The sequence below is a fragment of the Amyelois transitella genome, chromosome 4 (genome assembly GCF_032362555.1).
Source record: "Amyelois transitella isolate CPQ chromosome 4, ilAmyTran1.1, whole genome shotgun sequence".
NCBI lineage: Eukaryota > Metazoa > Arthropoda > Insecta > Lepidoptera > Pyralidae > Amyelois > Amyelois transitella.
The window spans coordinates 3,000,116-3,024,835 of NC_083507.1; the positions used below are offsets into that span (position 1 = coordinate 3,000,116).

The 24,720-nt window shown below is 36.2% G+C and overlaps 1 protein-coding gene across 1 annotated transcript in view; it reads right to left on the reverse strand.

Annotated features, from left to right (window-relative positions):
* The window catches only part of LOC106129391 (striated muscle-specific serine/threonine-protein kinase), a 77,258-nt gene that overhangs the window by 27,761 nt on the left and 24,777 nt on the right, over window positions 1–24,720 (reverse strand). The window contains exons 2-3 of the mRNA XM_013327940.2: window positions 17,270–17,413; window positions 14,977–16,739 (exon numbers count right to left, since the gene is read on the reverse strand). Of these exons, the coding sequence (XP_013183394.2) occupies window positions 14,977–16,739; window positions 17,270–17,413 (1,907 nt within the window). The remainder of the gene's footprint in view (window positions 1–14,976; window positions 16,740–17,269; window positions 17,414–24,720) is intronic.

Consider the following 24,720-nt stretch of genomic DNA (forward strand, 5'->3'; position numbering starts at 1 on the left):
CACATTGTTATCAGTGCATTCCTGGCTTAGGTTCCTGCTGGTGCAATACGTGACGTCATCAACATGGCCGCTGCTGTTCTCATTGCTTTAATTAATTCATTGTTTACTTTGAAATTCTGATGAATAAAATTCTAGTTTCTTTAAGCGTTTATGAAAATAGCTTTCAGTTCCCGTAGGAGTTTCTAAGATGTAGGTAAGTAAAACATTAATAAAATCACGCCTCTTTACCAGAGGAGTAGGCAGAGACATCCACTTTCCACGATCCCTGCATACTTCTTTCGCTACACACCCATATGCATTCATGTAAATTAATAATGTTACCAGGCAAATGCTTTTTAGCCACGATGAGACAAGATATGATAGATTGTACCGCTATATCAGAAAATATGTATTATTTATTTTAAAATATATACGTTTATGTATGTATTTACTATTTTAAGACCACAAGAAATCACGTGTAAAAAATGATAAAAAGAAATGTTTCCGGTCTCTTGCTACAGCTCTACCCTTCTCACGACGAATTATGTCTAAATATTGTGGCTATTTTTGTAGTGACTCGAAATGATGGATGTATTATGAGTTTTGTTTATACTTTTAGTTTCGTTGAGGTTTTCAGTCAGGATAGGTATGTTTTAGGTAACTTCGTTCTAGTCTTTTAAAAGCCAGAGTATATGCTCACAAACCGTAAGTAGGTACGAAGTAGAAACATGAATATACTTTTTATTTTAGAAATCTGGAATACCTACTTACTTTTATTGAGCCGTGTGGTTTCCCGCACTATAGAATAGAACCATATCTTTCTCATGGATGTTGTAAAAGGAAACTAAGGGATACGCTTAAAAAATTGGGATATAGATGTGACTATAAGTGTACTTTTATTTTATAAAGTCTGCTATAAAAATTAAAGACTACCTATTTTCAAATGCTGTTCACAGATTTGTACCTAATGTACACTACACTGATTTTTAAAAAACATTAGATTTTGATTAATCAGGTCAGGTAATCAACAGTGACTCTGCACTCCCTCAATAGACATACATACATAGATATAAATTTTAATAATTATTCTGACAATACAACACAGGCCTCACCCGCATACCTCGACTCTGTGACTCATATGGGACGATGTTATGGTCATTATTAGCATAATTATGTGTTGATGGCATAAAGGGGGCCGGTGGTCGTGTGGTTAAAATATACGTCTAGAAAAGCGTGCCCGTTCTAAGGGTGCACATGCAGCAAGTAAGTACAGTTGGCTCCAGATAGACTACACTCCTCTATAGAGTAGAATACTCAATCAAGAATAATAGAGAAAATGTCTTATAGGGAGCCAAGGAGGCATGTGGTTTTTGGAAGAGTAAAACTAAATTTAAAAATTTAAAGCCTTTTACATGTATAGCTGTAATTGCCAAAGGAAAGCCTCTGCTTCACCTACATAACTGTTCAACTTGGCTGTCTATAAAAGCTAATCGAGAATAGAATCGATTTATATCGATTCGATTATCGAGTGAGCCTAAATAGCTTCACTATCAAGGTGCCGTTCGAGGCCGGGCCTTGGCCAGTACTCTCAAACGATTTGTTTGATTGTTTTAGTTTTGGGGGAGCGTGTTCCCGCTGTAAACAATTGTAGAAATAGATGGGGAACGAATAATGTTTAAATAACACGAGGAACATATTTCCGTACGGGTGTTCGATTCTTATTCGTATGTTTTTTTTAATAATTCATGCATAAATATATCACGTTCTTGTCTCTTACGGGGTAGACAGAACCAACAGCTGGATGACTTAATGATAACATTGAAATTCAAATACTTAGGTAATAACAGGATGCTGGCTCATTTCTTAGAAGAAGAATCCAAATTTAATAAAATCCTGCAAATCTCAATCAAGAAAAAGATAGTCCTATTCCAGTTATAGGAACCTTTATAATTTTCATTAACCCAGAAATAAACGCAATCGATTCATAATGTCTTCAGCATAACATTCCTAATACGAAATACAGAGGCGTATTTATTTCTGGCTGCGTGGAATTTACGATACGGCCACGAGTGCAAGAACTAATTCAATCAACTTAAAAATGGAACACGAGCGCTTATATTTCAAAAATTCCATAGACCTACAACTGAATGGAACAGGCTGCCTTTGTGGAGCGCATCTGTGGGTAATGAATGTTTGCACTATCGTTGAGCGAGCTACCGACAAAAGAACCGCTTGCAATAAAACCAGCGAGGCCGGCTTTCTCTACAAATACACCATAAACAATGCAATGGTCATGGACAACAGCAGAAACTACTGGACGCGGCAAAAACAATAGACAGATCGTAAAGCGATTAACGTTTTTGCAACCAAGTCATGTGTCACCATTGCTTTATCACATTGAATTGTCGTATTTTAAATTCAAACACCGTATACGATGTAGGTTGTGTTGTGTGTTTGAGGCACTCTATAATTATTTATCGACGAAGCATAAAACCATGATCGAGTACAAAAGAAGCGCACTGATTTAACAAACCAGGTGATAAAAAACTTAATTAGTAATAATAGTTTATGAGTTAAGCATTAGAATGACATTAGATTTAGTCATATTAACTCAAGCAAACTCATCCATTCTTTTTATCTCGTTGGCGGACACATCAAAGGGTTCACGCATGTGCAGATAATTTCACCTCGGACCACTTAAGTCCAGTGAAGTGGCATATACCTTTCTAGGAATAAAGCGAGTTGTGGTCAAGCCTTTACCAAGAGGAATATTAAATGGTGAATGAACTGGGTTTGCTTTTAATTAATTTCTTTTTATACCCTACTTTGATTATTATCGTTTGAAAAAAAATGTTAAGTCAGGACAAATTCAAATTTCTTTATTTTTCTCCACAATCTAAACATGACACAGACTTATAGTAAAAGTTACATGGTTTAACTTATAAATGACTGTGAGAGACTGGTGTTTGAATTAAGCACAGCCTCTCCCCACGAGGTGTACACAGCATAAAAGTAACTACTATAGTTTGCCAATAATAATAATGGAAATTGGTTTTACCTTACAAAAACAAATAAATACATCTACTTGGATAAATCAGACAGTAAATTGTCAACTAAAACAAATTATTCATTAATTTAAATATTAGGGGAAACCTCTTCATAGGGAGAATTTTATAAGAAAAATCTACCTCATTACATGGGTTTATTCAAGTTACTTGAATCAACAATAAAAGTGTTATTTATAAAAAAAAATTGCAATTATTATATATGTATAATGATAATATTCTTTAAATAATGTTTAGAAGATGAGTTCTTTAAATGAGGTGGACTTGCTTTTATTTATATCCATTAACGCGGGAAACGAGTGTCTCTTGTTCATAAAGAGTGTAACGGTATTTAAATGCCAATAGTTTGACCTTTTCAGTTTTCTAGGTTAGATATTTATCCACTATCCTTAGATTTTTTTTATGATTAACAAAAATACTCCGATTTTATAAAAGTGTAAACGCTTAAAACTCACGAATAAATAATTAAAAGACTTTTTTTTCTTTAACGAAATATGATTGACACAATAAAATTCTTATTTAAAAATTTTGAGAACAATTTGGCATGTTTTTTTTTAAATCAGAGTACAGACAGGAGTTATGCCAGTAAGCTCTTTATACGTCGATCTTACCACTGGAATGCGGAGATCCCGGGTTTGAACTATTTCTGGAGACACGGAACTACATGCCCCTGGCCACAGATGCGTTTCATGAGCCTGTGGCAATCGCTGAGGAATTATGTGTGACTGAATAGGTACTACATAAAAGCACGATTCTTTCCCAGAGGGGTTGGCAGAGATTACATCTTTCCAATATCACGATCCCCGCGTACTTCTTCTGAATACAAATTTCAACAATATTTATTAAACTGTAGCCTATTATGGTCTGTCCAAATCAATTTTATTAGAACAAATTGATCCTTCAAAACTTTACATGAGTAGGTATATATGACACGGTAAAAATTTATAATATTTTAATTCTATAAAATGCAAACTCCATTTTGTCAACATTGATTGACATTGAAAATATTTTTGGCTGAAATATTGAGCAAAGTGAAATGAGAGAAGTAAAAGTATTTTCATGGGATTGATACGTAAATCCTGTAATGTCTGAACAAATACGAGGCAGCGCACCCCACAATCATCATTAAATAAATGGCCCATAACAGTAATGAAAGTCCTATGGACTTATGATAAACACACAGACCGTTCATTAGACGATTTGTTATTAATTTCCTTCGGCATTGAGCCAGCTAGAAGATATATTAAGCTTATGATAGAAAATAACAAATATGATACAATGAAAGATTTTTCATGTAAGCACTTCAGCATACCTCTTCCTTATCAATTTTCTAATTTCGAACGAAAGACCTTAATCTGCAAGTTCTAAGTATGTGTACATACTTAGATTTCTAGGTTAAATAAGCAGGATTTCGTGTTTAATTGCCTATTATTTTTATTTTAGCCTTACTTTTTTACTACTAAAATTACTTTTCTTTTTCACACCGGTGAAAATTTACAAATTAGTTCGGATAGCATAATTAAGATATACTATTAAGATAAAATCTAGGCGAAAATTTATTAAAATCGTCCAGCGTTTAGCCGCGAAACTTTACACACAAACGTAATTTCGCATTTATAATATTACTATGGATTTTGAAGCCAACTTCAATCGTTGCCGTCACAAAAAATATATATTTTGTGATATATTCATGCCCTTCTGCATGTCTTTGCAGAAATGCATGTAACTGCTTATAGACAAGTGCATGAACGTGGAAAATTGGAGTCAACGTGCTCTGAAGAGCGCTCGTTTGGGAGCTGATTTCAAATCTTCCATTTGGCTGCACGCCAAGGTTCCACTTCCACGTTATACCTGTTCCTGCTTCTAACAACTTACTGGCTTAATCAAATTTATTATGCAAATTGCAATAATCTACGTTTATATTCTCGGAGGCTTTGAAATAACTGTTTTGCTGTCGGCTCTCCCTGTGTGGTTTTAGTATTGCCTATAGTATGTATTTCGTGACATAATTAGCCATTTACGACCCGAAAGAATAATAATCGTCTCCCCTAGGCTTCTATATATTTTTATCTAACCATAGCGTAGTACTGTTTGAAGAACCTAACATTGATACAAAGTTTATTAATAAAATTATTTTTTATATTGTACGTCTAACTAAAGGTATGGAGAGTCTCACAGAATAAAGACATTTCATCTACATTCTGTGGAGAAACTGAAATATTTAAGTTTATACATACAGTTTAATTTGACAAAGTTTTCACTGCTTGATATATTTCCGCGTTTTTAATATAAGCATGGAAATTCTTAATGGAATTTGCGGAATCCTTATTTTTTCGTCATAACACAACGGTGACCTTTAATCTTTTCAGTGTAGAACGAAACTTATCCATTACGGTGCGTGTGTTTAGTTTTTTTTTTTTTTGTTTTTGTCTTGTTTTGTTATGACTTCGAGATTTTTTACAAAAAAGTTTGAGATTCTATCAGTATGGAAATAATATAACCAAGTACTTAACCTGTTATTTCTCTTATAATTATATTGGATATTTATGTATAAAAATATTACAGCAGTTTGTTATTTTTTATATTTGGTATATATCTAACTAGTGACCTGCCCCGGCTTCGCACGGGTGCAAAATTATAAATGTTATTATACATAAAAACCTTCCTCTTGAATCACTCTACCTGTTACAAAAAACCGCATCAAAATCCGTTGCGTTATTTTAAAGATTTAAGCAAACAGACAAACAGACTAAAATAGCGACTTTGTTTTATACTATGTAGTGAATTGTGCCTTGGGAATGGTTCTGATGGAAAGCCATGATGGGATGAAGAATACACCAAAGGGCTTAAACGTTTATGAAAGTTCCCACAAGTCAATCTGAGGTAAAGCCTATTATTGTTGGTCATGTTAGGTATTCTACATCTCACCCGGATCTATATATTAAACCATAGTCAACTTTCTAACACGATACAATAGTACACCGTCAGCGTTGTCTATGGCACTACAGATCCACAATATTGTAGCTAAGTGGAACCAGCCCGGGAACGGAAATGAGGTCATGAAAGTAGCACAAAGTATGAAGCCTCTTTTCAATTTAATTTAGTTGTTCAGTTTCAATTACTCACAAAACATGATGATCGTGTTAGTGAAAATATTAGACTTTATTTAATTAAGTATTCCCTGTTAGATTGGGAATCTACTACCAAAACAGATTATGCATTATTTCTGTTCCGAAAGCTGGTATGTATATTTTTTTATCTTATGTGCGCATCCGTTTCTGAGTTCACATAGAGCTGGACGCATTGCGGATTTATAGCGACTAAAGGAAACTATTTTCATTATTACGAGGCCATAAAGCGTCTCTTATGGGATATCTGGAGACGACAATTTCCGTGTACATTGAATCGGTAAACTATTGCAGCTTGATGTCTTTCGGACGACCGCGCCAATGTATTTGGAACAACGGCGTTAAACTCTTTTTATAGCATCATAAAAAAGGATATTTCAATAAAAGCAGAAGTAAAATTGAAAGTGGACGTAATTTTTAGATTATTGAAGTATCCGTGTGTTTTTCTGTAGCTAGATCTAGGTAAGTGCTTACCTACTTGTTATTCAGTGACCAAACTCTGTCCGGGATAATGCAATTTGTTATGAACAAGCGCTTAATTAGATAATTAGGTCAGACGTTTTCATTCTGGCCAGACGTTTAAGATAATTTTGTGTATTTCATACAGCCTTAATTCGACGAAAATTAAGAATGTCTGTTATGATATTTTTGATCGCACAAGGTTATTTTCTTGGAACATAATTTACTAAGCTATTGAAATACTTGTATTAATTTCAATAAACCTTTGTTTGTTGTTAATGCACTGACAGTAACATTATGATCTTTAATTAAAGAGAGCAGTGTGAACCTTCACCTTATAATGATTACTCTGTCCGACACATGCAGCCAGATATAAATACTTAATGCGTGTAAATGTTTTTATATTAGCAAAGGAATTCAATTTGCCTCGGAAAGTATAACTCGCCAGCATGTTTAGAATTCAAATTGCTTCTGGAATTAAATTAACATTCGAAGATCGCGTCTATGGTTGCGTTGTAATTCCAAATTTAAATTTGCTTCCGCTAATCGTTACTCAATATGGCAATCTGACGTACTTACATTGTTGGTCTACGGATTGACACTCGACAGTATATTTTTTAATATTTTTAGGTTCTTGATATTTTCTAAACACATCACTATAAAACGGAAAGAAGGCAACAAGCTACACATACACCGTAAGTTTTGGTTAGTTGAGGGAAACGGATACAAATCGATGACAGCTGTTTGACAGGTGACATTCTATTTCCCGCCATTACTAATCTTAGCTGTCTAACGAGAAGAAGAGTATATACCTACGAAGAACATCCGCGCATACAGAGAAAAAACTGATATATGTAATGATGATTCAATAATGATTATTTTAAATAGGAAGTTTTTGATTTATAAGATCTTCTCTTGATGTTTTGCTTGTATTGAACTTGTACAGAGAAATGCAGGTCTGGATGCCTGTGAACTGTGACGAAACGTTTTGCTGCTGAATCATTGCCACTTTGACGAAGGAAGTAGCTGATATTGCAAACTTATTTTTATTGATTACCATCCTTTCTTAATAAAGTAACGATGTTATAGCAAAATCACAATAGTTTTAAAAACACGACTTTTTTTTGGTTCATTCATCAAAATGTATAGGAGCCTGCAGATTTCCTTAGATACCACTACCATCCAAAGAACCCTATGTAATTGATCTGAGAGTTATCGCTATCAAAAATGTCGGAGGTCGATCTCCATCCCAATTTGTCACTGTCACAATTTTTTTAAACTAATTTAAAAAATATGCCTTCTGCGCTCATGTTTCTATTACTAGTACCTGTTACCTGTCACTTGCTAGCCCTTTGAGACTACCTTTGCTTATTTTATTATTGCAACCGAATAAATTTTAACAACAATAATTCACATCCAGTGGTAAATAACGAACAATATGTGTCGGGAGAGATACCTTTAAGTGGAGCAAACTCATTCAATTACTTTGTATGGTTAGGTAACACCGTATCTCCACGGATGACCGGCTGGCTGGAGCGGCCGGATAAGCTATATCTGGAAGTGGGACACCGGATAGACACCTACTGAGGCGAAATTCTCAGCTCGACATAATAAAGATACTTTTTTATTTACAATTTAGTTGGTGGCAGAGTAATAAAAATAAATTTATTACATGTAGCAAACGAAAGTTACTTTGTGTCTTATCTACAAGTAATCTACACAGGTGTATGTAGGTGTAGGTTCGGTTTTGTACTTTGGCTATAAGCATCCATATAGTTAATGATTTAAAACAGCTTCTTTTAACATATTTTCTACTGGCAAATCAAATTTTTATGTAGAAGTACATTTGCGGCTCCACCCGCGTTAAATTAAGTTTTTATTAAAATACTAGCTGTCCCGGCAACCGATGTTATGCATTTTGTGTGTATGAAAATATAGATGTTGGCCGATTCTCAGACCGACTCAATATGCTCACAAAATTTCATAAGAATCGGAGCCGTTTCGGAGGAGTACGGAAACAAACATTGTGATACGAGAAGTTCATATATAAGATTGAATTGACTTGAAGTTGCCAATGGAGTTTTAAAAAAAAAGCGAAGACTTCAAATTGTATAGTATTCGAAGACTATTGGCCCCACTTAAAATAATATCTGATCACCATCTGGTTAGTTAAAAAACAAAAATGTTACGTCATAGCCTCTAAAGCCGTTCAGTGTCTGGCTGAAGCTATAAAATATATTATCGGTGAGCAAAAATAACTGTCGTTCAACGTTGGTTGATGGCTCATTACATTGAGACACTTTGTGGGTACTTTGACGCTTATTTCCTTAGTTAAGTAAGTATGAGGAAAATAAGAAAACGGTTCATTAAATGATAAATAGACACAGGCTGCAACAAATCAATCTGGAATGTATCGTGAGTACTAACATATTTTTCCGAAATTTTCTTGAAACCAGGCATGAGAAATGCGTTGTCAATTACATACGGAGAGATTTCCGATGTGAAATCGTACATTTTTAATTTAGTACATTATAAAGTTACATTATTTAGTATTTAATTTACATACAGTACATTTTCTTCGAATCTACCCATGATATAATCAAATAATCAAATTTAAATAATAGAACAATAGGCAGTTCGTTGATTTTAAATCTTATTACTTTTGGTTAGAAAATGTAGGTACTAGACACAAAGCGTGCCTAGTGCTGGTGATTTGGTAGTCAATTAACGGGACACGTCCTACCCAGCCCGGATATGCGTAATACCAAATATCCGTATCCAGGAACGACGGACGGGCGAGTTAATTGCTTTTTGTCTCTTTTGGGTTTAAGTTATTACTATTATATACATATACTGTGGTATAGAACTAGACGATATAGAGCTAGGTTATTTAATAGGTCATAGGCAAAAAACAACCATACTAATTGCCAATGGTGACTTTCCCGCTACTAAATAAACTTACTTAGTTTTCGGCCAGCCAATTTAAAAACTAGCCCTAAGTGTTATTTCAATTATTTAGTCTATCTTTCATCAAATAAATTGTTACATCAATTAATGTTAAGTATAACTGATACTAATATTGTTAATTTGTAGTAAATTTTGTAAAAACGTCTCCAAATAGAGATTTAAAGCGTCAGCAACACGATTATAAAGATAACGAATTAAGATCATAATATATATATACAGCAAATGTTAATAAATAAACCCTACAATAGGCAATAATAATTCCGAAGTTACACAGATAGGGGCAGATAATTATGCATTGTAGTTTTTGTTTGGATTTTGAATAGTTAAGTGATTATAAATAGGACTTACGTTGAAGGTGACTCCACAATAATGACATAACACAGCCATCAGAGGAGATAATCTACTACAAATATTTGAAATATCTATGCAAAAAATCGTGTCACTCTTTCGGTAAACCTTTAGTAATCAATTGAACAAAAAGATAGTAAGTGACAAATATGTATGTATATAGCGTACAAATAAATTTGAAGTTATAATATTAAACTTCTTGTACTAGGTACAAGAAAGCATGTAAAGAAATTGTTCGATATTTCTTCAAGTTCCAACAACATATGAGACGACTCAATTTTTTGGTATACGAGGAGCTTACTCGTAATTATCTCTTATGATTGTTCCATAAGCCTAACCATGGTATCTATCAAAATATTTCTGTAATCATCAAAACTTCTTATCCTTTGAGCGTCAACTTCTTCCTATATATCCCTGTACGTATCAACAAAAACTTACAAAATCCTTTATGCGTGCGGAATTAAAAAAAGACTCATGTGAAATGAGGTCAGAGACATTTCTCCAGAATTCTATTCCATCTATTAGTTAGAAGCACCTACACAACCAGCCACTTATAACCGAATGATTCACATACACGTGCGCAGGCGCACAATCCAACGAAGCTGCATTCCAGTTTATTATTTCACACCACAAGCTTGGCTCAAAAGAAACAAGTGTTTATTGCTACTAATAACTGGTGTAGAGAGGCCACGGTGTAATTAAATGATGGATTTCGAAGTCATTCCTCTCATGAAAGTTCATTCATTTGGTCTGACTTTCGGTAACTTTTCCATCAAATAGTTATGTCATGAATACAAATGGTATCTGCAAGATATAACCGACAGATGAAAGGTTTAATGTTTAAAAAAGGTGACTGACAAGTTATTAATTCCGGAAAAAACTTTCGTACGAAATTGCTGAGCAATTAAAAAAAATTGTTTGGCCTATAGGCCCTAGAGACTCAAGGGGTGACAGGTTTTTTTATAGCCAGTAGATTTACAAGAGTATTATATCCTTGTTTCAAATAAAGTTATAATTTATTAAACGCCTTTTTAACAAATGTTGGGTACACTACACTCAGGGGACGCTACAACCCATTGATTTCACATATACATAAAGAAACCCCTTATAACATATAATAATATGTCACATCATTAGTCCTTTCAAGGAAGACAAAGCATTTATTCGGAAGAATTGAAGGCCTCATTAGACTGGATGTTTTACCAATGGAATTGAAAATCAAAGATAGAATCCATTATAAGGTCCTAAGAATAAAGGATTTAATGAAGAATAAAAACAATATCAAGGTAAAGTATTATCTATGGGCGTTATGCTATGCACTTATAAGGAGGATGTAGTAGGTAGTTTACAGTTTGCATAGGTTATTATGCAAGCGACGAAGCACAACAAGGCCGCTAAACTGAGATGTGACCAAACCAGTTTGAGGCTCAGAATGTAAGGATTTGTTGACCCATCTATGTTTATTTACAAGCAGTGGGTACTTACCTTGTTTACCTAGCAGTACACGAATATATGCAATATCAATATATAGATTATCACGGAAATCGTGGTTCACATTATTAGCTTTATCAGTTTGAGCTTTGCTTCCGTTTTGACAGATAACTGTAAATTTTATATCGGTTTGTATAATTTTGTCATTGTCATTCGGTTTTTTGTGTCGTAATGATTATAATTAACAGTTTAGTATCCAGCAAATGACCTTGTCCTTTATTTAGATAATAGCATGGTTCTCATGAGAATGATTCATGCTGGTTAGATTTCAATTATTTGTCTTACGTTTAATAACAATTTGACATTATGTTTGTTTTTTTAATTTTAATTAATTCCTCAAGTTCGAAGTGAATTCTTGTATGTTTTTGAGGGTTTGTGTTGTTACATTTTCTACTTATCTTGTCTTCAAGTAAACAGATTACCACTGATCCGTGTTTTTTTTTATCTATCATGTGATCATGTGCACTCATCTTTTCACGGTTCTTATCGTAGGTGATTTTCTTATGAAGGTGACCTTAAATCAATAAGTGGAATGAGTTGAGTAGCCAAGAAGCAATACGGCTAAGGTTTACCTAATATAAGAATGAAGTCAACCTAAGTTTTCTCAATGGTTACATAATTATTATAACTTGAAATCTAATAATTATTTTAGTTTAACATTTTCTATGTAATCGTTTGGGTTACAAATGAATAAATTCTAGGATAATTAGATAAAAGATTTTACCCGTTGTTTTTTACTAATTTTTTTAAGTAATCAAAGGACGATCGTGAGCCAGGCTTTAACGGAAACGTATCGATTGCAATCTACGCTTTAAGCCTTTAATTCTAGCACACGTGATGCGAGGATTACAGCCAATTAAGATCAATCTTAGCATTTTCTTGAACCGGAGTTTTTAGATTGGCTGAAGAAAGATCACAAACTTTATTTACTTTATACTCGGGTACTAATCAGTGGTTAAGGTTTTGCAAAATCAAAAGCAGGATTTCAGGAAGGTAATTGTTATTAAAATATAAAAGAAATATTTCGTGAAATCTCTTTGTTTTACAATTTTAAATTTCTGCATAATCTCTTAAAACAGTTGCCTTCGAAACTAGGACGTGTTTCTTCATAGTAAATCTCATCTTAGAAATCGTATTTATCGATGGCGAAAGTGAATACGCGTACCAAGGCTGAAGGTGACCAAAGTGGTCATGGCCGATGCATTGTTGTTTCAGACGACGGAGCTCAAATATTTTCAGCATGATTGATAGTCCGTTAGGTTGTTTTTTTATCAGTGTTTATGGAACAGCTCCAGAAGAATTCAGTTTAAAGAATTAAACGTAAAGTGAAGAACTCTTATTGTTTGGCAAATTTTATCTTCTGATAATGTTCGAGACAGTAACATTCCTTAGTCGAAGCACGTATATTATATACGTTAGGGATAAGACATGAATGGCGCGTGAGAATGATTCACGTGTGAGTAAATAAGGACATTTTCGACAGGAAACTTTAGGAATATTGCGTTTGTAGAATGGTGTAGGGCGTGACAGATCATTGTGTTAATTAGTCACGTTTGTGAGATAATTATAGAATTCGTCTTTTGAATTAACAATAATACACAGCTTCCTTCTGCCGTTTGTGCCCGTCCGTCGCGACCACATCAGATATTTAAACAAATCTACTCCAGCCTGACCTCCTTATAGTTTTTGCCTGCCCATAAAGAGACAATAATATTAAGCGTTTGAGCAAAATACTTGTAATTTGGTAGCATTGTTTACTGTCGGAGGCGGAATGACATCATTACATCGATTACTGTGTCATGGGTGATCATTGTTATGCAACACTCGACGTTACTATCGTATTTCCTAACTGTTCCACTGGGACTTGGTTCCATTTCAATGTATTCTGAATTATGCAAGTGTTTTCCATTATTATGTTCGGTTATAACACCAAACAGTGATATCATACACGTTGCATGCACTGTCGTCAAAAAAAACAAAAATTGAATTTGTCGCAACCACGTTCCGACATTTGAAAGATGCGCTATTATTAACATTATATGACATTTTGTTGTAACATTTCGCATTAACAATAGGGATTTGCAAACAAATTGCAAATTTAATGCAATCTGGGTGGCCATTCGGAGCCAGTGAAACTTACTTTCGGATCGTGTAGTAGACTAAGAAGGAAGAGAAGGAAGAACCCTTTATAATGCGTTGCACATACATATATTGATTGCGTACAGGTATTTTGATGATTATTCATCAATATATATATAATTCCATTGTTACTGAGTGGCTGACGCGCAACGCACAACCGAAGTACTGAGCGTGGAACATTAAAATTTGGTATGAAGATTTATTAGGGGAGGATTTTTGGAATTTGTTTTTTTTTATTTCATGTGAACAGGGCCGCGGGCTAGTATCTTTATAAATGTTGATTTTAGAGAAATTGCTACAGTGGTTTCGGCTGTGAGTGTACATGAAATGCACTTCACACGCGCGAGCCTTCTCCTGTTATGTATTTTTCTTATGTTTTGCACATTAAAGTAGAGTAAATTTTGCGAAGTCTTAATTTAGAATTGGTTTAGTTGGATTCCAGATGTGAACAGCAGACATTTGCCACGCCCTGTCTAGAACCAACAAACCTACACGGCATGGCAAACAAATATTTATATACGTATGTGCATTAAGCAATACCTTCGACTTTGACTGGACAATTATCAATATGAATAATCTAGAAGTTAAAATCATGGTATTTTTTAAACTTAACAAGCATCTAAGTGTCGTTTTCCCTATTTATAATAAGTTATATAGATTATAAGTTTAGAACTCGTGGGAATTGTTTGTGGTATTTTTTGTGGATGTGATGACGTATTTGTTCAGTCCCAGATTCTATTGTTAAGGGTCCCTTTGTTATCTTATCTTGATCTTACTCGACCCTCAACTTAAATTCCATTATTCTATGATAATGTTAAATATCTTTGGATTCATAATGTATCGTTCGTATCATTTAGTTTTCGGAATGTAGTCAAATATCAGTATCTACGCACTCACTGCGATAAAATTACAGTTACGCCCACTGTGGCTGTGAATGTGGAGTGTAGTGTCGCTATTATAATGCTCAGCGGCAATGTGCAGATGTGCGCACTTTCACCTCCGTCCTGTGCGAATGCGTCGCGTGTGAACACGGCCGAATGGCGTAATGCCCTCTCGGGGCAACGGGCCCTTCGTAATTTATTACGTATCTAGTTATCAGCCCGTGTGACTATATGGCTTTGGGATCAAATACCGGCATTACTTGTTACATGCTTTTTATTGGGAACAGTTTCGAAAATCTATTGTTTCGGAAAACTGCAGTAGCACGCAGTTCGGACGTGATGCTATCCATACTTTCGCCGCCTTCGTTGGCGGGTCGCATGAATATGTATTGTGTGAACAATCAGATGTCTAATGGCAAAGAGGGTCGCGCCGTGTGCGGCGGGGGTCGTCGGCCGGCATCGATCGCGCTGTTTGTAAACATTGGGCGTCTTCTAGACTTATAGGAAATGTAGACTCACCTGAACAGTCTGTGCGCTCTCTTTGTCGAGCAGGAACTCCATGGACTTGTGCGGTCGAGGAGCGCGCTGGTCGGGCGGCGCGAGCGCGAGTAAGGATCGCGCGTGCAGCACGGTGCGCTGCGTGTCCACATCGGTCTCCAGCACGCCGGGCGCCGGGGCCGGCGGCGGGCGCGGCCGGGGCGGCTTGTGCGCCACGCCGCCCGGCACCGGGGGCGCCGCGGCCCGCGACACACCCTCCTCCTTCAGCGGGATTCTCACATATTGCGGCCCGGCGGCCGCCCCGCGCGGTCCCTGCCCCGCGTCTGCCGCCGAAGACGCGGTCTGGATCGGCCTGCCGTTCGCGCCTGCGCCCCGGGATTTTTTCTCCTTGCGCCCCGAAAATCGGAAGTTCGCGAACCGCGAGAGGAAGCCGGCGATGCGGCTGCGCGGCACGCGCGCGCCCGCATCCGTCATGACGGCGGAACACTCTGTGGACGGCGCGCGCGTTTCCTCGCCTCCCCCCTCCACTACCACTACTACTTCAGCGTCCGCCGCGTCATCGCTCGAAGTCGTCTCGCTCTCTGTTGTGGTCGTGCTCGTCTCTCGCCAGCTGACTTCCGCTACTACCGGCGAGAACGTCACTCCCTTAGAGCCCGCGGACACGGAGCGCGCCGGGGGTGCCGAGCCGGGCGGAGGCGGCGCTACTAATTGTAATGACGCGCGGAGTTCTTCAGGTGTTTCACGATGCGGTGTCGTTCGCGTTCGTAATTCAGGGGTAGAGCGTACTCGCGCATCGCCCGATCTTAAGGGTGTCGAAGTAAATGCTGGTTCTCTAATAGGGTTCGGGGACGGCGTTCTCGGCGGGGTAGGAGTGGCGGATTGGGGTTCCATTCGTCTTCTTAACTCATCTAACACATCGTCCCACACGCCCCAAGATTCTTGCAGTCTTGTCGCGGTCAACACTGACAGTCCACGATCGAAATCACCACTTTCCGCGAGGGCTCTTCGCGCGTTTTCGTCAAGACGCTTCGCGGTGGTCTCCATTTCCCGGGCAAACGCGCGCTCCGACTCCGTGGTGGAGTCGCTGCCGGCGCTCGGCTCGCGGGCCGGCGAAGGTGACGCCGACGGACATCTCGTGATGACCTCTACCGGTGGCGGCGGCGGGGGAGGCAGTGGCAGGCGGGCGGCGCGCGGCGGCGGCGGCGGCGGTGGTAAGCGCGGGCGGCGCGGGCCGCCACGGTAGTCGAGGGCAGTCAGGTCGGCCACGCTGACGGTAAGGCTCTCGCTGACTTCGAAGGTTTGCCGGAAATGTGCGCGATGTGTGACGTGCCGCAGCGGTTCGGCGCACACGTCCAGCTCTGCGGGCAGCGATAGAGCGCGCGCAGCTCTGGGCGGGCGGCGTTCTGCACTGGGTGAGGCGAGACACGGCGTGCTGCCGGCGGCGGGCGGCCGGTGAGCTATTTCTGGCGGGCGGCGCTGCGCGGGCGGCGGCGGTCGTCGCGAGCGCTCGCTGTAGCCGCTGTCTTCGCTGAGGTTTTCGGCGGAGAGATGCGTGCGGGGCGCAGGCGCTCGTGTGGGTGGCGGTGAGGCGGGCGGTGATTCGAGGGAGTCCGGCGAGAGGCTGGGCGACACGGGAGCGGCGCAGGATCGCTCGAGGGACTCGAACTGGGCGAGGCTGGAGGAGCGCGAGAGCGACCCCGAGCTGGCCGGCGACGCTGCTCGCTCGCGCCGTCTCCGCTTCGCAGGACAAGCCCACTCCCGCTCTGACTCGCTGTCCTCGGAACCTAGGATAAGTGTCACTATGAAAATACTATGCAGACCGAACTGAAATACGTCGCAATCGCAACAGTGCGACGCTGGTAATGACAGTGACACTAAATTGTTTATTTGAAGCTCACTCTTGTCTTGAATCATAAAACATTTGGAAGAAGTCCAAATCTCAATTCAACCCTCAATGTCACACTAAATCTACGGACTAAATGGGAAATAAAAGAAATTGCCCGTGACATGGGGTTTCACTTTAAATCTAAAAACTATTACAAGGATGCATAGAGAAGTCGATCCTTTATAACATTTGATTAAAATACCTGCCGTTATCACCCAAATGTGTTATACATTGTCTTGTATGATATAAAATCGCAACAGCGCCATCTTTACATATTTCAAAGAACAACGAATATTGTTGGGTGGAACCTTATGATATAGTTACGCTACTTATTAATAGATGGCGCTATCTACGAAAATAAACTGAAGATAGTTGTGTAGAATTTGTATTTTTAATAATTATTTTATCGTATTAAAATAAATTTATTACCTGCTGTCCCGCGGACTTGTATGACGGAGTCAGCATCTGAATCAGAAAGCCAGGTCGCAGCTGAAGATCTTTCTGAGCGTAAGTCATCGCTTGTCTCTTCCACTATCGTTTCGAGGTACAAAGCATGGGTACTGCCATTGTCACCTGGGAACAAAAAGATATATTTCATTACAATATTAAGTAAAGAAAAACATTTAATTTTTATTGTTTACTACTCGACAAAAGATGGCGCTACGAGTATTTTTCAGGCATGGTTTCAAAAATCACTATAAGCAGGCACAGACGTTATAAACTTACTTTGGAAGTAATTATTTTATAAATAATTAGTTTTCTTTACATATCTGTTTCTTCAATGATAAAACGAACTTAAACTAACAAGAATCATTGAAACATCCTCAACTTGAAAGCAATGTTAGATTTTTAGCTTACGCTATTCTGTTTGAAGAATTTCTACTAAATCATAACCAATTTGAGATAAAGAACCTATCTAAATTCCATAACAGTGAAGTGACGCATGTTCAATTGTAAACATTATTATCTGGTAACCATTGTTCCCCTAACTTTCTCTCCATTAAGCTGATGTAATAATTGATACAGTCATGTTTTAGGCATGTAGGTAGGTAAATGCCAATTAAAAAATCTAAGGATTAAACTTTATACCCTAAAGAATAGCTCATTTTGGAAGTTAAGAAAATGAATTAGTGCAGTATATTTTTAACCGCCTTCAAAAAAGGAGGAGGTTTTCAATTCGGCCGTTATTTTTAGTACTGAAATTTAGTCTAAGTACTTCGAATTCGCATACCAAGTTGATTTGCTTCTTTTTCCAAATAGGTATTTATAAGATAGTAGGTATTTTGCGAGAGTTCGCTTACCTATAAACATTTATAAATCACGCCTTTTTCCCAGAGGGGTAGGCAGAGACTACATCTTTCCACTTGCCACGATCCCTGCATACTTCTTTCGCTTCATCCTAGCAAGCTCGTCGGTTCCGGGTACTCTTGACTTGACCTGACCTTTTGCCAGAACGTCTCCGATTTGATCAAAGTACGTTCGTCTAGGCCTCCCCACTCTACCCGTCCCATTCACATTCCCTTAATATGTATATGTATATTTGCTTGTTCACACTACTTTCATTCATCCTCTCGACATAACCAAACCATCTAATCATTCCCTTTTCAATTCCCGTTACTATATACTACCTAATATTGTCTTATGTATATTTAAGCTATTTTCCACATGAAATACATAAACAGTTGCAATAATTCTGCCTTTTTATTATTATTAGAAAAAATGGAAGTACAGATAACCAGAAAAGGGACTAAAAACGCTTCTAGTCATGTGATGAGGAAAAAGACACCACCATTTTATTATTTTACTTTTTATATAAGTACAGTTTAACTCTTTACTGTGTTAGGTAGTTCCGTTTCGCACGCTCAGCGAATTTGCATCCGCGTCTAGACGGTTTTTACGACGACCTCCAGGTGTCAGTTTACTAAATATTTTAATTTATCTTATAACATAAACCACATGTTATTAATTTAATTTCTTATGAAAAATACTATCGCCTAAATTCAAAGTCAAGTAAGGATGTAATATAAATTCTAATTTGCTTGTGTCAGCCACTTGCACTAACATACATATATATCATTAAATATATTTATTTATGGTAAATAATAAATAAGCTTATTTATTTCTAAGTCATCGGTATTACTTAATCATCGAGTTACACGTAGCTACTAACTAGTCGTATGTATCAGCAACCAAAGGTGTACAATAATATTATAAGTATTATTGACAGGACCAAAGGTATATAAGTATAATAATATAATTGACAATGAATATTCAGCCTTTTATTTTTACTTTGAAACGAAAACAATATCTCTTATTTTTCTGTGAGCTAATTTATTTTTATTGTGAAAACTAATTTCTTTAGTGTACCTACAAATGGTAAATAAAAAAATTGTGACAATGTTTAACGTGGCCTTTAAGTTTCAAGACCTCTTTCTATCCCATAAGAGATAAAGACGTGATTATACATATGTTTGTATGTAAACTGTCAACTACTTAAATCTTCATGATCCTTCGAGCCGGATTTTAAGTGTTTCGTTTATTAACGTTATCGAAAGTTATGAAACACCAATGAAATAAAAGAACACTGCTCCATTTTTTACTAATTAAAAGAGTTTGATGACACAGGAAGTGGCAAAGTGCAGCGAATGTGATCAACTTATAGGCTAAGGTTTGACTTCAAGCGGACAAATTATCACATTAAAGAATACAGACTGATACTATGTTTCACTGAAAATCATCGCATTGTGTTACCTCATCATACACATGCATATGCTGAGTGGAAACTCTTTTGATCGCATCATGTAATTTTTCAAGACTGTTGGTTCTGTCTACCCCGCACGGGATATAGACGTGATATATGTATGTGTGTATGTATGTATGTAATTTTTTATTTCTATGATTATAAACAATGTAATGTTACCTTTTGCGCCGAATAAAGATTTTTCTTTCTTTCTTTCAGATTAAAGTTATCTGACAGCCAACCTTTAGCTAGCAAATAGATGAAAAAACAAATGTAAATTTTGACAACGAATTATTTCTTTGTTTATCTCTTTCAGCCTTTTCGTTTAGTGGAGTTCACGTGCTACAAGATTATTATAAGCATATCATTATGAACAATGAAATCATACAGGTATAAACTTTCAGTTTTCATTTAAAATTTAAAATAGGTAGATCGGTTCATTACTTTAAAGAGATAAAGAACAAACTTATTTTCGTATTTATAATATTAGTTAAGATAACCTCAGCTTTATGCTAGAGGTGAACGGCCGGCAGGTGGCGCCGGCGCAGCGGAGCGGATGGCGGGAACCGCGCATGCGTGGTCACCAGGCCGATTTTTTTATGAACACACATAACGACTTCCTAGTTCATGTCATGATCGTGATATGATTATAATAGTAACGACAAATTCCGGATAGTGAGAACTGCTCACGTCTTGAATTTTAGAGTCTGGAACTTTTTTTTCGATTCGGTTGTTTTTTTTTTGACCAAAACGTAGTTTAAAGAGTTTAATATTCCAACTTAGGGGACTTAGTATTTTTTTTCAGTTTGAACCGTTTGTTGAAAAAATTTTCTCCTATTTTTCTACATAAAACCTGAAAAGCAACGTTCAGCTGTTTGGCTTAATGATAGAATTGAGATTCAAATAGTGACAGGTTGCTAGCTCATCGCCTAAATGAAGAATCCCAAGTTTATAACCCAACCCTTATAGCCTAACCCTTGGTCGCCTTTTACGGCATCCATCGGAAAGAGATGGAGTGAACCTATTAATTGTTTTTATTTTTGTGCCGGGAACTAAACAGCACAAATATTTTTTCATATTTTTCACTATTTTTTTTGTCGACTTATTTATTTTTATTGTAAAAAAATAATTTCTTTAGTGATCTTTTTTCAAAATTCTTTGCCAAAATTTCATGGAAATGTAATATACCTATGTAGGTACTGCCTTACCTAGTATTATTTCATTTCATGAAATCTAAACTACCTTCTATTTAAACTTTTTAAAAATTAAATTATCTACTAGTAAGTAAGTATAATATTTCTATCAAAATTATGTTGATATTTTAGAGTGACCCCAAAGACCGCGCACTATTAGACGCAATTTATTACCAAGATTACAAAATTTAACCCGTCGTTTGGTTGCATAAATTTAGGTCGTTATAATTACTTACATTACGTGCAAGCTTGTTCAAGCCCATCTGTCTATCACCTCAACCAAATACCGCCCACTACAGTTTTTGCAATAACACAACTACTTATTATGGGAATTGTTTAAATAGTTTAAAAAATTGCCAAAATATAACCTTAAAGTTTACAAGAAAGAATGTGAATGAAGCAAAAGGATTAAGTATGTTCATGAAGCGTGTGAATGAATGATATAGGATTGATATATATATGACTAACAAAGCAAAAATTGTGATTATCAGAAAATCTGTCTGTACGTATGTTTGTAGTCGCATCACGGGAAAATTATTGCTTCGAATTGAATGCGGTTTTGCAGATGTGTTAGGCTTTGTCCAAATAAACAAATATACAAAAGTTTCTCCCCCATCTTTCTAAGGGGGCAATAAAGGGAGTCAGCTTTTTTTTATTGAGATTATTATCAGTGAACGTAAAGATTTCGTTTTACAGCGAACGAAGTCGCGGGCAAGATACATGTAGTGCAAAATAAATTTTAACAGTGTCCGGGTTGTGGTCATTTTTGTGGTATTATTATTCTGACCTTATAGTTGTTCTACAAACCAAATGCCCGCGTGGGAATAGCAGGTGTACACCTGTCGGACATGATGTTATAACGGTCGCTCGTATTCAGGGTACCAGAGTTCGAATCCTACGTGCTTCGAGTAAATGCTTCATTTGTTATGTTCTCAGTAGCTGTTTAGTATAATGCTTTACTTTGTATTGCAACTTTTAAATGTTTTAACGAGTAGGTATTATACCTGGGGTTATAATTTGGAGGAAATGATTAGGAAAGATTTGATTTTTTTTGTAACTATGTCAATTCTTAAATTCAAGAACGGATGAAAATTTGCCTTTCACTAGAAAGCTACAACTCTCAATAAAAAAGTATACTTTACAACAGGGAACAGCTTAAAAGAAGTACAGCTAAATGAAGTAGGTACTGCGTTGATTTTTGGTACCTTAGTAAGTAGGTACTTCACACTGTACATATAAAGATCATTAATTTAATGAGTTGTAAGTTAATGAATAATCTTTACATAAAGAGAAGAACAAAGGTATACAAAAAAGTTTACTAAATAAAATAGATAGTTGTTTCTATTTCTATATATATTTAATTGCCATTTCATTCATTAACCTTGTGAATTAACCCAAAGAATATTATTAAAATCATTGATCAATGTCAAAACTTGTAAGGTCATTATCACTAAATCAATTTCTAATTTATATTAGTTCATTAAGGTAATGGAATCACAGTTCATTGACTTTCCAAAATAGGCGCCAGGTGGATTAACATACCTAAGAAACCAGTTTGTATAGAAATTTTCCCCGGAAGATATATACCTACATATTTATATCTGGTTTTTAAATGGTAGGAACAAAAAGTATGGTTGAGTGATGAGAAATTACTTTGACTTAAAATAAGAATTTATAAATTATTGTTTTGTTAAGTTAGGAAAAAACAAATTATGAACCATACCGCCGTTAACTCGACTTTAAGTTTAATTAAGTATAATTGGGAATGGTCATGGTAGGTAAGTACTTTTGTGAAGTAAAAACCTGACTCACCCAATCCTCTCCAGAAAGGTGTAGATGCAACAGGGACTAAAGCCAGGAGAAAGAAGGTTAGTACTTTTATGTTTTACTTAGTCAAAATATGGCTGGTATACTATATAGTACCTACCTAAATAAACTACAAGACCATAATTGTATCACAAAAGAGTACATTTTGATGTAATTCGCATGCATTGTTGTATGTTACAAGTTGTGCAAATGAACGTCGCAATATTTAGATAATTCTGGAATGCCTTATGATACGCCAATTGACCAGACTAATTAGTTCATTGAGCATTACTTCGCGTTGACGTATTAAGTGTCAGTCAATAATCAATCTTAAATGATTAACGTAAGACTTAAATTACATTACATGTTATTGCAAATGCATTTACAAAATAGTGTTATATATTTATTACCTACCTATTGTGATATAGATAAAAAGCCATCAGCTAATATTTCACGCGCTACTTTTATTTAAACTTGTACCTAATTGTAAAATGCGCTATGTAGATTACAATTACTTTTATTGTTAGACACAATAACTTTATTACGTACAATGAAAATTAATAATTTTCTTAATCTCTATGCAAAACAACTTGCAAAACCATTGTATTGTTCAATCATAGATTTTTTATGACACAATATTTTTCAATAGTGAAAGTTAGCTTTAGGAAATTCTGTTATAAATTAACCTTTATTATGTACATCATGGCGCTACTATCTAAAAATATTTATTATAAAATAATATTATAAAAAAGGAAATGTCACAATAATATCATAATAGAGGAGAGATCGTGGCAAGTGGAAAGATGTAGTCTCTGCCTACCCATCCGGGAAAGAGGCGTGATTTTATATATGTATAGAGGATAATATTGACGAAACTGTAACCTTTTGTTTACCTACATACAAATCTTACTTCATATCTCTTCGCTAACAGGGACGCATACCAAAACTCTTTTTAGAATGTGGACAAAAAATGCACCCAAATAAAGGAACATTATGCCAAACACAAAGTATAGAAAAAACTAGACCTCGCCACTTTCGTAAGGTGGATCAAAGGAAGGGTATTTTTGTTAGATATTAAAAATTTCAAGAATGCCCCGTAAGGTCGATAAGCGTTTTTTGCGTCGCTGTTTTATTGATTCCGGTTAGAATTGTAAATAAGCATTTTTACATTTCTGGAATTTCACGTACCGTAGACACCGTGAAATTCCAGAAATGAGACGTACCTTTGCGATAGCAAAATAAGGAATATACTAGGTATATATATAATATATTCCTTATTTTACTAGTGGTAAGTATTTTCCTGTTCACAATTTTAATAATATTAATTGAAAATCTTTAGTCATTCAGTAGTTAATAGCAAATTGCGCTCAAGCGGATCGTTCACGGAAATCCGATCGGTATATAACATCGATAGCAAAAAGCATAACATTGCACAGGTAATGTTAAACCATGATTTATAATCCATTTATCGATATAAGCAGTGTAATAGCGCTTAAATAACACTAGGAACTCAGTGAAAAGGTATCCAGTTCGTGTTACTTCGGATCTTTCAGTCTGCAAGTTCAAATGTAAAAATGGAAAATCTTAATTTGATTTGTTTATTGTTGTAAAGTTACTTTAATGTATAATGATATAAAAAATATGTATATTCTCTTTGCGCTATTTCAATAAAAATAAGGAATAAATAACCTTGCGTTTTCATAAAATTTACGGTGCATATCGTTATTTATTTACCTAGTTAAAGGGAATAATAGTCTAAAAAAGAAATTGTTTTTGGGGTTCCACATATCTTTCCCCTTTTCCCCTATTTCCAATGATTATAATTAATTGGTTTCACGACTTTGAAACCAATGGCAACAAAAATTAAAACAAGTATTATTCTTTCCGACACTAGTTTTCAATCTTATCATTGTGTGCCATTGTACTATAGATTAATGTTTACAGAAATAAATAACTATTAAATAAACTTATTACCAATGAATAGATATATACCTTACATAATTTCACAATCGCTCATCTAAATACAATACCAGAGATGGAATTTATTTTCATGCAACATCATACCAGCTGTATAACGAACCTATTCTATATGGCTCAAGCCTTTGAAATTATGTGTTATCAGTTTTTTTAAGTTAAATTAA